This window comes from Aspergillus candidus (assembly GCF_002847045.1).
Source record: "Aspergillus candidus strain CBS 102.13 unplaced genomic scaffold BDW47scaffold_35, whole genome shotgun sequence".
NCBI lineage: Eukaryota > Fungi > Ascomycota > Eurotiomycetes > Eurotiales > Aspergillaceae > Aspergillus > Aspergillus candidus.
Genome location: NW_020194040.1, coordinates 168,355 through 181,659, shown reverse-complemented (window position 1 = coordinate 181,659; position 13,305 = coordinate 168,355). Strand labels below are relative to the sequence as shown.

At 52.4% G+C, this 13,305-nt stretch overlaps 2 protein-coding genes across 2 annotated transcripts; both read right to left on the bottom strand.

The window, feature by feature from the left end:
• Positions 1-1,129: 1,129 nt before the first annotated feature.
• On the bottom strand, positions 1,130-5,928 carry BDW47DRAFT_108644 (putative TMEM1 family protein). The gene is made up of 4 exons (XM_024813282.1): positions 5,772-5,928; positions 3,152-5,673; positions 2,024-3,100; positions 1,130-1,932 (listed from the first exon to the last, which is right to left on the bottom strand). The coding sequence occupies exons 1-4, from the start codon at positions 5,809-5,811 to the stop codon at positions 1,291-1,293; spliced, it is 4,281 nt and encodes a 1,426-aa protein (XP_024670474.1). The 5' UTR covers positions 5,812-5,928; the 3' UTR covers positions 1,130-1,290.
• A 203-nt stretch (positions 5,929-6,131) lies between these two features.
• On the bottom strand, positions 6,132-11,271 carry BDW47DRAFT_108642 (putative membrane-tethered transcription factor (SPT23)). Its single transcript, XM_024813281.1, has 3 exons — positions 10,030-11,271; positions 6,622-9,972; positions 6,132-6,553 (listed from the first exon to the last, which is right to left on the bottom strand). The coding sequence occupies exons 1-3, from the start codon at positions 10,741-10,743 to the stop codon at positions 6,422-6,424; spliced, it is 4,197 nt and encodes a 1,398-aa protein (XP_024670473.1). The 5' UTR covers positions 10,744-11,271; the 3' UTR covers positions 6,132-6,421.
• Between the last annotated feature and the right edge of the window lie 2,034 nt (positions 11,272-13,305).

The window sequence follows — 13,305 nt, the reverse complement described above, 5'->3', positions numbered from 1 at the left end:
TCAAGCCAACAGCACGTTCGGTCTTGTTCTTGATCGTGATGGACTGAGTCGCCTCATGTGATTCTACAAGATAACCAGGCGGAACCTCGAGCGAATGGCCCTATACCTTAGTCTATACCGATGACCGACAGATGCAGCATCCAAAACACCGATCTATCCCCCATCTGCCGTCCTACTCTGGAAGTCATAGCCTCTCGCCTGGCCATGAAACAAGGTAATGCGATCCCTGCCATTGGTTTCTGTAGTGGGTGATGGTCCATGCCCCTCAAGACCGTCATGTCCATCTGGTGGGAAGGGCCACATAATGGTTGATCATTATGATCAGACGATGGACGGGAGAATGTGCAGCATGTGACTGTCTTTTTTATTTGATATTTCAAATTTCTATTATATCGTGATTTGTGTTTCTGTTTCTCCGGCGGGAGCAAAAGATACGGTTGAGGAATCCTCGATTCAATTTTGATATACGTTTGAATCAACATACAACCAACAAAGTCATATCAATCCTACAATACTCCATCTACTCCCTCTTTACCGTAGATAAAAAACCTCCCAGAAAGAAACCACCCCGAAAACATCACATACAAAGACCACCTATCTACCTACAAACAACAAGAAGAACCTGATAGGCCCGTCAATCCCTAGTTTTTGTTGGGGCAGCCCATCGTTTTGTTGAGAAGTGGGTCCGATTCCACCCAAGTGGGGCGGAAACTCTCTTCCTTGTCGCTTTTAGTTTTTCCCCCTCGGGACTGTCTACTGTCTAGTCTTGTTTCTTGAGTTCGGGCGCTAACTCTTGTGGGGCTATCACTATATTACTCCGTTGGTTTAGGGAGAGGAAAAGGCTTGGTCTGATTTGTCGATTGGGAGGGTTGTTCTTTTTTTCTTCGTGCGGCGTGAGTGGGTTTTTTATTTATTTTTTATTGTTGTTGGTCTAGAAATGGGATTGGGGAGAAGTGTCCTGGCTATCTGGCCTGGTTTGGATCATGTTCGATACCTTTGGGAATAAATTGGGCGGCTGATATATGATTATATATATGGCTTCACTGGTTTGAAGTTTGAAGAAAATCTACGTCTAGCTGACTAGATTGAATGACTGTCTGTGAAACAATCCTTGTATGAACTGAAGCAAGGGACGACATCTCTGCGCTTATTCATTACAGTATAGTCATATATTACTGGTTGGATTTCTATATACTTAGTAGGTAGGTAGTGTATCATCCGATTGCTACCTCCCCACCCCCTCATTCCAGAAATGCAAGGAAGCAGGTGGCACCACCTCCTAGGCACCACCTACGCAGGCATCACCCGCCGCTCCGAGTCAACCAACCAGGCCACTCCATGCCCGCTACTCCCGGGACTCAACCGCACCGTCGTCGCCCGCAGATCCGGTAACACCAATAGCGTCTCCGCGTGGTTGCGATAGTCCAGCTCGCTAGGTACCTGGCGCCGCTGCACCGCCCCTCCTCCCGCAGCAGCAGTGGCCGCAGCGGCGGCGGCAGCATTTGCCGACTGCGTCGAAGGAGGCGGGGGCACGAACGTGCGGATCTCGAGACCCGGGAGCAGGACATGGCCTGATTTCTGGGGTAGCAGCATCACGGGGAAGGTGGTGGTCTCGCCCTCGCTGGCGCTGAAGTTCCCCCGGCGTCGCCCGCTGACGAGCCAGTGTTCGGGGTTCGCGTGGATCTCGTACGCGAACTCGAGGCTCCCGGTGCCGTTTTCGCGGTTTGCTGGTGTGCACCATCGGCGGGTGTGACGGAGGACGAGATCCCCGGAGATCATCTGGCCGACGGCTGCGTGGCGCGGGTCCGTGGCTAGGTTGTTCAGGCGGAGTTCGGCCGTGTGCACTACTTGCACTTCGGGGATGTCGACTGGGATGATGATGTGTCGGCGCGGGATGGAGGGCTGGGTTGGGAGTACGATGACGGGGTGTTGCTGTTGGTTTAGAACGTCAGTCTTGGGGTCTGTCATGATTAAAGCAAGACGGCCGTAGATGATCTAAAGCGGTCGTGTATGCAGTACTTACCGTGTGCCACTCCTGGAGCCACGCTCTCAACTCGTCCATTGACCCCTTGAGTGCGCCTAAAAGCCCATCCCATCCAACACTCGTGTATCCCAGCGTTTCCGTCTCACGCACCAGCGCGATCACCTCCATGTCAGAGATCGACAACTGCGCGCGGACGGCTTCCACGATGTGCGACGTGAGCAGCGTCGTGTATTCGCGGAATTTGCTGGACGCGATGCTATCCTGGAACGTCTGCTCCACTGCAGACAGGTACTCGTCGTCGATGCATGTGAAGTCCACGCTGAGGCGGAGCGACCGTCTCGAGCCCGGGGACGTGACGCAGTCCTCCCGCTGCTGGATCTTGTAGACAAGGGACGCGGGTTGTTTGGGGAATACGTCTAGCGCGACGGATTCCCCCACGTTGGACTGGACCTGGTAGACGTCGGAGCTTGGGATGCGGCATGTCAGAATCCGGAGCGGAATCATCATGGCCGGACTGATGGTAAACCGAGAGAAGAGGATGCTGTCTTTGAAGGCATCCTGCACGTTGACGCTGATCGGGAGACCGGAGACGATGCTGTGTGTCGACGAGTACGAGAATTGGCCGATTTCCGTCTCGTATCCAATCTCGGCTCGCGCGAATAGGACAGGGTGGTTTTCCTCCACTGTGTAAGGGATCCGTAGACGGACGAAGGACTGTGCGCTCAGGCTTGCGAACTCGATGTTTCCGTCGCTGTTGCTGACAATCGTAATGTCGCCTTCCACCAGCTCGGCCTCTGCCACTCGGAGCCGTAGCCCCGCGGTGGCGGGCCTCACCCGGAGAGTCCCTGTGCTGATATCGTTCCGTCCGCTATTGAGTTCCAGCTCCAGCGTTCGCATTTCCTCGAGGTTGACTAGGTGAGGAGGTACGATCTTTGCCTGCAGTCCTTCCGGTGGGGGGTAACAGTAGATGTAGGGCCGGCTGTCTTCAATTTCGGCCTCCCCAGCTTCTCTGAATCCCACCGGGAGAGCCATGTTCTTCCCGCCGCCGAATGTGAAAGTAAGATTACCAGACCGCACCTCGAGACGATCCACATAGTACTTCCCATGCAAGGTGATCTAAAAAGACATCAGCAGAGACCAATGGGCCGGAAAAGAGCGGTTACTCACCGATGAATCCACCAGGACCTTTGTCAGGGATGACTTGACAGTGGCTTTGGTAGAAGCTTCGATCCAATGCTCGTTGCTTTGACCACCGCCGGCACTGACGAGCCGTACTTTGGTGGAGTCAATGTTTATCCGTTTCCCCAGAAGAAATCGCAGAGAAAGCTGCATCTGGAACCCGTCCTTGTCGGCAAAATGGAGGACACAAGGCTTAACTTCTAGATCCGCAAAGAAATCGGTCAAGGAAGCCGAAACTTCCTTCTGGAGCGTGCTCGACGCCTGGAACAACTCTTCGACGTACTGGAAGACCAGCGAATTTTCAGCAAAGATGTGCGAGGCATCAAGCGTCTTTTGCCGCGCCGATAGGCTTGATTGTATGTGGACAGCATATTTAGCTAGCAGGCGAAGCGTCATCCGGACATACTCCTCGTTTCGCTGCAGTTGCTTGAGGCAACGCGCGTACATCTCCAGCATCACGCCTTCTAGGACGACCCAGCCCTTATTGCCGTAGAAGGGTGTGATCTGGTGGAAGTAAGAGGCAGCAGCGCTATGATCATCCCGTCGGAATCGCAGCAGGGCCATGTCTGCCAATGCCATGTGCGCCGAGTAGCTGCGATTCGCAATGACATAGTGTCGATACATTAGATCTGTGAGCTCCTCGTAATGCGAGCGGAAGGCTTCTTGACCACAAAGCGCTGCTTTCAAGCGGGGAAGATCGACGCCGGCAAGGGAGCCCACTGGGGAAGGCTTGACAGGTTTCTCGGTATCGTTCAAAGACACTTCGTCCATGTCATCATCTTCCTTGTCGTCGAAAAGAAGTCCAAGTTTCGTCCACTTTTCCTCCCAGCCGCATTGACTCGCAATCTCTTCAAGTAAACGCCGGGCCATTAGCAGAAGATCGCCTCTCGTAGAGGCTAGCTGTTCACCGCCTGTCCTGAGAGTGATTGCAGGCTTTGATGCTTCGTGGACAGACCGAGAGGGTACATGTGAAAGCGCCTCGGCTGGCAAAATTTCACTGCTTCGAGAGGGTCGAGATCCAGGCGTAGTAGCTAATGAGCTGCTCCGCTTGGGCGTGTCCGGTTTGCTCTCCGCAGACGCTGCCACAGCCATATTGATGGTATTGAGAGAAGATTCGGGGAGTGTGAGGGTTGGGGTGAATGTCTGCACCAGCACTTGCGACACAACAGCATACGCCCAGGACGAAACCAGATTGTGGATAACCTCCGATTTCGCAGGAGACTCAACATCCGCGAGACCGGCTGTTAGATCACCTCGGAGCGTTCGAGCAGCAAGACTGGCGAATTCAGCCGCTCTCTCGCAGACCTCAGAGAGTAACAATAAGTCTTCGCTTTTCTTGCCGTCCTTGATTGGCTTTTCACTGGTATCAACGTCTGTAGTGATCATTGACGGCGCCTTTGCTGCCCGCAAAAGCAGCGTTAGTTGTCTCGAGAAAACGTAGGCGCGGAAATCAAGGACCGAGATATTGCTGGCCAGGATCATATCACGATACGCTTTTTTGTTCGAGTCGATGGGGAAGTCTTGCGCATCGATTTCCGGAATCGACACTGGTTGGGTGGCATCGCTGTCCTTGCGGGCAGACTCCGAGGCCAGAGCCGCTTTAGCTTTTTCTTGCCAATCTTTGCTATACTCCAAGAAAATGTTGCCGTGCTGCTCGACGCCTTCTAGCTGATCATTGATCGCAGCATCTAGCCCAACAGACAGCTCATCGTATCCGAGTAGCGCATCCTCAAACAGCCCTACATTCTCAAATCCCCGCGCAAGCCCTTCCTTCAGGATGAAGAATGTACAGAAATTCCAACCCGGCAAACTCCGCTGCGAGTCCTTCTCCTTGATATCTTCCTCGTACTGCGCCACACGGAGATCCAAGGACGCCAGGATGCCATTCTTGACCTTCTCGATGAAGTCCTCGACCTGCTCACGCAGCTCGGGCGATTTCTGCTTGCTATCCGGCTTCGGGAGACGAATCTGGGCCACCCTATCCACAGCAGACTTCGAGGTACCGTTGAAGTCGGCCTTCACCTTGTCCAGGACTGTCGTCGTGGTGCGGCCCCATTTGGTGGGGGGCGCGACCTTTTCGGTGCCGTCCCCATCCTGCGCCACGTGAAGGATCAACCACTCAAAAGCGTCATGCTTCTCCTGGCTACTCGGCTGGGTGCCAGACTGCGACGTTGACGCATGGGACTTGATCCACTCCCGCAGTGCTTTCCGCGCCGTGTTCTTGTATGTGTCGTTGTCGTCGCAGCGGAGGAGGTAGATCTTTAAATAGGGGGTCTGGCGCAGGCCGGGAATTTGGTGCCGTCGATGCGCTACGGTGCCTGCCGCACCTTCGCTGGAAGAAGATGGGCGTTCATTTGCGCCCTGCTGGACCGGTACGAACCCGATGCGGAGCGACTCGATTGACCGAACGGGGCGGCTAGGGGATTTCCAGTGGAGGTTCTTGAGAGGGACCTTGTCCGCAATGATGGGTTGAACAAGAGGAAACAAGCCAGACGGATCAGTATACTCGACTATAGAAAACGAATTAAACATAAGTTAGCAATCCACACACAAAAAAAAAAAGCGCTGTGCTTGCGGGGAGGGGGAGCGGTCCTTTCGCCTCCCTTACCGGTGACACTGTTCGAGCCCGCCTGTTGTGATGGCTCCATATTCCCGAGCGCTATTCGGGATATAAAAGACAAAACTTCGAGGACATGCCGCTTGTGCGACTAACGCAGATCCCCAAACAGCGAGAGTTTCTTAGTGGAATGGAGGGCAGGGATAGGAGTTTGTTGTTTTTGGGGGGCACCAAGGCGGCCGCTGTCTTTCTCCGCGTTGGGGCTCGCTGTCCGCTTCTTGGCATGGGCTCTGGACATCCTAATTACCTCATCACCGCGGATTCCCCAGGTACGCGATCTATATCGACAGCCGAAGCAAGGATTCGAACATATTGTCTATTGAGATAGCCCACACATATATACATGTTTAGATACAGACGAGTAGATGAAACCGCAAGTTATCCACTGATTGTGTAAAGTTGAACAGGTCGCCGGTAATCCAAGACAAACATACGAAAAACTACAAGCCCCTTATAAAATCGAAAAAGCAGTCGTATCCCGTCATTATGCAAGTATCAATACTTGAAACAAAGAAAAATAATCACATGCCCAATGTGCTATCCGTCCAGAGGACATAACGCCCTGGCTTGTAGAAACAAAAAAAAGGAAAAAGGGAAAAAAAAAAAAGAACGGAGGTAAACAAAAGAATGGTAAACAAGAGCTAAGCCCCCGCTTCCAAAGCGCGTTGCGCAAATCGAGCCTTGATGAATTGAGACCCTTCAGAGAAGACTCGCCAGATACCAGGCACATAGCTTCGGACCCAAGCACAAATGACCAGAAGTAGGAGAGGAATCTGCAATGAGTTAGCAAGAGGTTCGCAAAAGCTGGAAAGGGGAATATGAGGGGCGGCCAGAAACTTACCCAAATGAAATACAGATTCCGGTCACTACCGAGTCCCTTCATCCGGCGCGCTTGTTGCTCCCGAAGGTGTTTCTGCTGTTCGCGAGAGATCACGTTGCGACCGATCCGTATATCCTGAATATCCTCTCTATCCTGTTTCGCAGGAGTGGCCGCGGCCGAGGAACTGGCTTGTGCATCGAAATGCTGGTCCAGAGCTGCTTCTGTGGCAGCTCGAAGTAGGGTCGACTTTTTCGTTCGCTCGGCTTCCTCTTCATCTACGTTCTCGTTGTGTGGGTAGAGGTCGTCGTAAGACGGTAGTTCGGTGGCACTGGGCCCAGAGTTGCCTGTCAGGAGGTCCCACCAGCCATCCTTCGCAGTTGGCCGGTGCGGCACGAGGTTTGTAATGCGCCGCATCATCGGATGAGCCTGATAGTCAGGCAGAGCCGGCATAGGAGGAAGCGCAGGCAGATTAGGAAACGCATTGGAGACGCTCTGCTGGAATTGGTTGATCTGAGCCTGCAGTTGATTGCGCCAAGCCACGAGGGCGGCAGGAGGGGAGAATGGCCTGACGTCCTCTGCCGGGGGAGACGCCTCAGGCGTGGGAATAGACGTAGCTGCGTCATGATGGATGCTAGATCGCCGCGACACAGCGAAATTGCGTTCGTCGTCCTCGGCACTATCGTCTTCAGAATCCGAGGTCACGTCATCGAAAGAACCAGAAGAGGTCTCCCAAAGCGAGTGGACAGATGCAGAGCTGCTGCGTCTGCGCCGCGAGGAGCCCAATGACCCCACGCTGCGTGAGCGATGATTGCGAGGAATAAAAGCAGCCTGGTGTGCAGGGAGTGTGGATGCGATATCGGCAGGCGTGAAGCCACGGACACTGTGAGCGCTTGCATTGGCGCCTGTCAAACGGAGCCTGTGGACAATGTGGGCGTGGCCATTCAATGCGGCTAGATGCATGGGTGTGTTGCCAGTGTTGTCTTGAACATCTGGGTTTGCACCCCTTGCCAGGAGTCCCGCAACAAAGCGTGTCAAACCCAGAGAAGAAGCAAAGTGAAGCAAAGTCTGACCCGTTGCACATCGAGAATTGAACTTGGGCGGACGAGGGTTATCGTCAAGATCCACAAATTCGAGGTAGGTTAGCATCCGAGAATCCAGATCACCCAATTGACCTTGTGACTCCAACCCGGGGACCTGGCGCTGATGACCACCAGACCCGCCTTGGAAGTCTTTCTGGAGGCTGAAGATTGATTTAGGATCGCTACCCATGATCTGCTGAGCTGTGTGGAACGCGTCGGCTTGGCTACCGAGTTTCTGCCCAAGGATTCCAAGCGCGAGCCGGTACATCTGCAATTCTCTGTCATCCACGTAGCGGAAAAACTGGTGCTGTTTTGGCATCAAAGGCTGGGCGGCCTGCACCTGGCCAAATGTGGGATGCTCATGTTTGAAGACAACCGCCACGAGCCCAGGTTGGAGCGCAGGGGGAGTTAGACAATTGAGGCACTTATCACCCCAGAAAGTGGTTGTTGTAGCTAGAGTGTCTCCAAAGACCACTTCCATGCCAGGGTAGAACCCGCTTCCCAACAGCGTGACTTCTGTTCCGCCGGTAATAGAACCCTCCGCCGGTACCAGTTTATGAATGACGGAGGGTAACCGGGTCGCCGGATTTGTCAGTGGTGGCCACATCGAAGCAGACGAACTTGGCCCAAGCGGGACATTGAAGTTCTGATCTTGAAAGGTGTTGCGGGATGAACCACCGGGCGTGCTCGGGCGACTAGGCTGGGCTGAGTTAGGCGCAGACATTAATTGCTGTTGGATGAAGTTGTCTAAGCTCTGTTGCTGTGATGGATTGAAAAATAGGTTGTTTTCACCACTGTTGGGGGTCGGAGGACCATTGGCAAACTGCCCAGACATAGCAGATGAGGTAACAAAGGGCCTTTCAACAGGTGATGCGAATCCACGAGGAGCAGAAAATGGCGTATCAGCATTGACGCCCGGCGTACTTGAGGCCGCTGAAGAACCTTGTGCTGACTCGAGTTTGGTCATCGTCAACTCTGACGGAAGTCTTCCAGAGCTGCTATGCTTGCGTCGTTTACTCATCGGACCTTGGAAGTCGTTGGGAGAAGTTTGTCGCGAGAGACTGCGTGGAGTTTGCGAATTGGGCGATGTCCCACTAATCGAGCTTTGGGAAGCTGGCAAAGAGTGCGAGTTCAACCGATATTCCGAATTGAATTTTTGCCGAAGATCCGTGGCCTCCGGAGTCGGCTGTGACGAGGCAGAGCTCTTGCTCACCTCGATGCTGGGGCCCGACGGAAATACGCTAACACCAGGAAGCTGCGTTCCGTCAGGCAAAGAAGGAGAGGGACCAGGGGCGGGAGGTCCCGGAGGAGGGTGTGTCTTGTGGTCATCCGTGATCATGATGGAATTCGTGATAGCCTGAGCGATCACGTTGTCTTTGTAGTCTTTGACCGTAAATATGACCTGGAATCCGAGCTTCTCGTTCTGGTGCCTGCAGTAGCAGGCTATTCTCATGGGCAGCTCGACCTGCATAGCCCCCGGAGGTGCGGCTGGCAACGGAGAATCGTGATAACCCGGAACAGCGTTCTTTGATGGTTCAGTCCAGTCCTTGATCTCGTTGGTGTTGAATACGATCACCCGTTTCCCTTCATCCTTTTGGAACAGTTCATCTTCCTCTGGCTTCCTCTGCTTCTTGCGGAATGCCCGCTTCCGTTCTCGTTGGATGCAACCCGCGCAAATCTTCACCTCACCACCCTCCAAGGGTTTATCATCTTCCTGCATGTCATCAACATGAGGACTAGAGCTGTATGAGTGGCGGAAGTCGCCGCGCGCTCGTGCATATGCCTTCTTGAGCTTATCCTCATCTTGCATTGCACTTGTGCAAACCAAGCTCGTGTGCAACTCCACGGTATCTGGAGAGCGCTCAGCAGATGGGGGCGCCAGAAACTTTGGCTTCGAAATGGTGTGGCTTGGCAATCTGAGCTTTTTGACTCCGGCGGGCAACGGGAAAAGCGTTAAACGGATGGGTATCTGAGTTTCAACTCGCGATTTCAGCGACGTAGGATGGACGGTCAGGATCGGGCGTTGCGGAATTTCCGGTTGAATGTTGTTTTGAGGAGACGGCGCAAAATTGATGCCGAAGGCAAAGGGATTGGCGCCGAAGTTGATATTGGAATTCAAAGGAGAGCTGCCGTTCATGTTGATCCCTCCGAAGCTTTCCTCTAGGAGCGACGACGGAGATTGTCCTCCCCATTGATTGGGCGTGTTTCCATGACCGGGTAACCCTGATGGCGAAAATGGAGATGGTTCCTTGATATGATGAGTCGGGAATGGCGAGCCTCCGGAGGCGATGTGCTGATGAAGGGTTAGGACGTGATAATCGCGACAATGGCCTATGGTCAAATTACTCACAGGAGACCCAGGTTGTCTAGTCATAGTACTGGAAGCACCCCGAAATCGCGGCTTGGCTTTCTTCTGATGGTTCAACTGCGGAGCTGGCTCCGTCCTCAAGGGGCTAGGTGTGCTGGCGGCGCTTTCGAAATCAAAGGCTGCATCCATCGCTTTGTTGCTGCTTTCCAAATCGGGCTCGGTAGTAAACGGAACTTCGACGTTTGGTAGAGACGGATCGAAATTGAACAACGATTCTTCCTTTACCGAGCCAAGGTCTGAGTTCACCCAGTCCTCCGATGTGTATCCAAAAGGCATCACGTGGTTTTCGCTGTGGACGGCAGAGGTAGACGAGGAGACCGATGGGTTCCGCAGGTGATTACGGGGCGATTCCGAGGACGAACTCCGACTCGAATCATCCGGCGACTCTGCAGGAGAGTCTGACTTCACGATGTTCGGCGGTCTCAGCGCATCCTGCTCTTCTTGGTAGGGTCTTTTCACAGACAGTTCTGAGGGTGACAGACAGGCAGATCCCTGTTCGGTAACGGTACGGGAGGACGTAGGATGGGAAAAGAGATCGTCAAAATCTTGACCAGCATTCTCAGACGACATCTGCAACCTTGCGGAGTCCAAAAAATCCATGTTGGTCGTATGATAAGGGTTCTCCATCTCGTCGTCCACAACTATGGGGTCCAGGGCAGGAAACGCAGGCGAAGAGGCGGCCTCTGCTGGTCCCATCGTCGGATTCCGCGGGTCCACGGAGCTGGAGATAATAGGGCTTCGAAGCACCCAGTTTATCCACTGAAACAGCGCCGACCTCCAACACTACCTGTGCGTAACTCCAAGCCCTCCGGGACAAGTCGGGAAGAAACTGCGTTCGAAGCAGTACGGACTGGGCGCAGAATATCCGACGTCTCGAATCAACAGCACCCGTCACCCATCGAAGCGGATCACGCGATACCGAGCGTTCTTAATGGTGATGGATTGCCGTTCCGTGTTGTTGTTTAATCGAGGGGGAGAGGGTTTGTGGGAGAAACGATGTTGGGGGGTCTGGACCGGCGTAAGAGATAGCGGAGGCGACGCGGCAGAGATCGAAAGGAGAGTAGAAAAACTGGAGCGGCGACGGGTCGGAGGCGGCGGTGGGCGCAAATTTGACGAACAACTATCGCCTGGTAGTAAGCACAAAGGTACACACTCAGCGCAGATAGCTTCGAAAATAAATAAAATAAATAAATGAATATTATCTGGACAGAAAGTAGGATATCATACGCCCACAGTCGATCCGCATGAGGGAAAAGGAAAGGGGAGAATGGCATCAACTCCTTTGGGTTGGGGCGGTGGGTGTTAGTCAGCCACCTGGAGTAGTCCGGTGGTTAACTATTTAGGTATAGTTCAGTAAATACACGCGGGCAAGCAGTCAGTTTCCTGACTCAACAACAAATAATCTTCCCGAGTGTCTGGAGTAATTCATCTCGCGGTGAGTGAATCCGCTAAACCCTTTGAGAACAGGCCGGAATCAACTAGGCTACCGGATTTCTCTCGAGTCGGTGCTTTCTTTGTCCTATCCTATCTAGTGTGTCAGATCTTCTTCGTCTGGCGAGTGAAACTCCACCATTTCAAATACTATTTGCCTCAAGGATGCCTGTTTTTTTCCTGGCCGATTCCTTTTCTGAGTGATGCGGTACATCATAGTGGGCATTATTATTTACCCCTATGGCTTAACGGTCTAATTATTTGACTCATCCTATATGATATGGTACTATCCGTACGGAGTACTCAGGTCGGATAAATACAATACGCGTGGGCGGATATGTGGGCCGGTTGTATAGTAGGCTGGTTTGAGTATCTTCTTGCCGTTTCTATATATCACATAGCCTTCTAGTGATAGTCGCTTGAGCATAAGGCAAATGAGAGTAATGATCAGTAATGGTTTGGATCTCCAAGAGTCCCCAAATAAGATAGAATGAAGAATTGAAAGACGCATTATAGCTCTGATAACATAGTTCAAACATGGACTCGTGACTTGTCTATAATCACCGGCCGTAGATCTCATATTCCTTCACCCTTTACCTCTTCCTATTTCGTGCGAAACCTGCGGTAACCCAAAAAGGTGTTCGGTATTTATTAGTACTCATTTAATCCCGCGTGGGTCTCAAGAGCACCAGTAAGTATCAATTATGTGATTTCCTTGCTTCCATAAACCAATGAGTAAACACATTGTGGTTTAGTGCACAACTGGGGTCCATGTGTGCCGATGATATCAGTCATATCAAGCCCGACGAAATACCGATTCGGCATTGGTACAATGGCCGATCTCTGAACAGAGCATAGCGATTGATGTCACGGGGTAGCCCGGCATTCGCGATACTCCCGCGGCCTCCATCTAGATGGCGCAACCATCCGTGATTGTAAGTGAAGCCTGAGATATAACAATAGGTTCCATCTTGCGCCAGCAGAGCACGTTTATCGTTTCCTGGTCCACAGAGGTACGACTTCACTCAAGCTATCATCTGTGCAGCCTCCTGCATATCTACGGCAGGAGAATGATATTGCCGTCGCCACTGTTTACACTCGACGTGTGCCAAAATGCAACGACTGGACGTCTCTTCTAGTTGTCCGTCGGTGCATGCAACAAATTGCTTTTCCCGTCGCTGTGTGCTAAAGTCGGCCCTTAATCGTAATCTACCAGCAGTCCACTGGCGCCTGGACTGAGAAACTAGATCCGCAATGGCCTGCAAGCATGAGACGAAAGCAGTGTTAACAGTAGACTCGCAGGCACGCCGAGAAGCAACTTGCTCAGCCTCGTTGCGAATCGCCTGCTGTTGTTGGATCGCTAGGGTCTTGAATAATGTTAAGGGTTTGGATCCTGAGTCGCGAAGGGAAAATGATGCAGGGGAAGAAAGTCTAAAAGAGCAAATACTGCTTGTAGGTGACTTTCGACGTAGAATACAATTTCTCGTTCATCCATAGGGATTGGTGTTCCTTATTCAACGGCGAAAGCGTCTCCATTCTCTTTCCTCATGGGGAATGGGTTATTAACCATTTTGATGGCGTGAGCTGGTTAAAGAGAAACAAAGGTTTCGGAATCAGTGTAGAAGAGATATTTTTTCAGTTGAGATAAGATGCTGGATGTAATGAAACCAACGGGATTTGTTGATGACGAAGGTAGTAGGTTGCTAGGTGGGTTGTTGAAGATTGGAAAAGATTTGCTGATAGGTTCTAGGTTTGCTCTTCCCCGCTCGACCCTCACGCGGCGGGAAGCTCAGCGATTACTTTTCTTTTCCAGCTTCAATCTTTCCC

Coding starts and splice junctions, on each gene's coding strand:
- BDW47DRAFT_108644 (XM_024813282.1), bottom strand. CDS start 5,811: ATGGAGCCATCACAACAGGCGGGCTCGAACAGTGTCACCG. Junction 5,674..5,771: donor GGGCTCGAACAGTGTCACCG/GTAAGGGAGGCG, acceptor CGTTTTCTATAG/TCGAGTATACTGATCCGTCT. Junction 3,101..3,151: donor AGGTCCTGGTGGATTCATCG/GTGAGTAACCGC, acceptor ATGTCTTTTTAG/ATCACCTTGCATGGGAAGTA.
- BDW47DRAFT_108642 (XM_024813281.1), bottom strand. CDS start 10,743: ATGGGACCAGCAGAGGCCGCCTCTTCGCCTGCGTTTCCTGCCCTGGAC. Junction 9,973..10,029: donor CTAGACAACCTGGGTCTCCT/GTGAGTAATTTG, acceptor ACCCTTCATCAG/CACATCGCCTCCGGAGGCTC. Junction 6,554..6,621: donor GGAATCTGTATTTCATTTGG/GTAAGTTTCTGG, acceptor AACTCATTGCAG/ATTCCTCTCCTACTTCTGGT.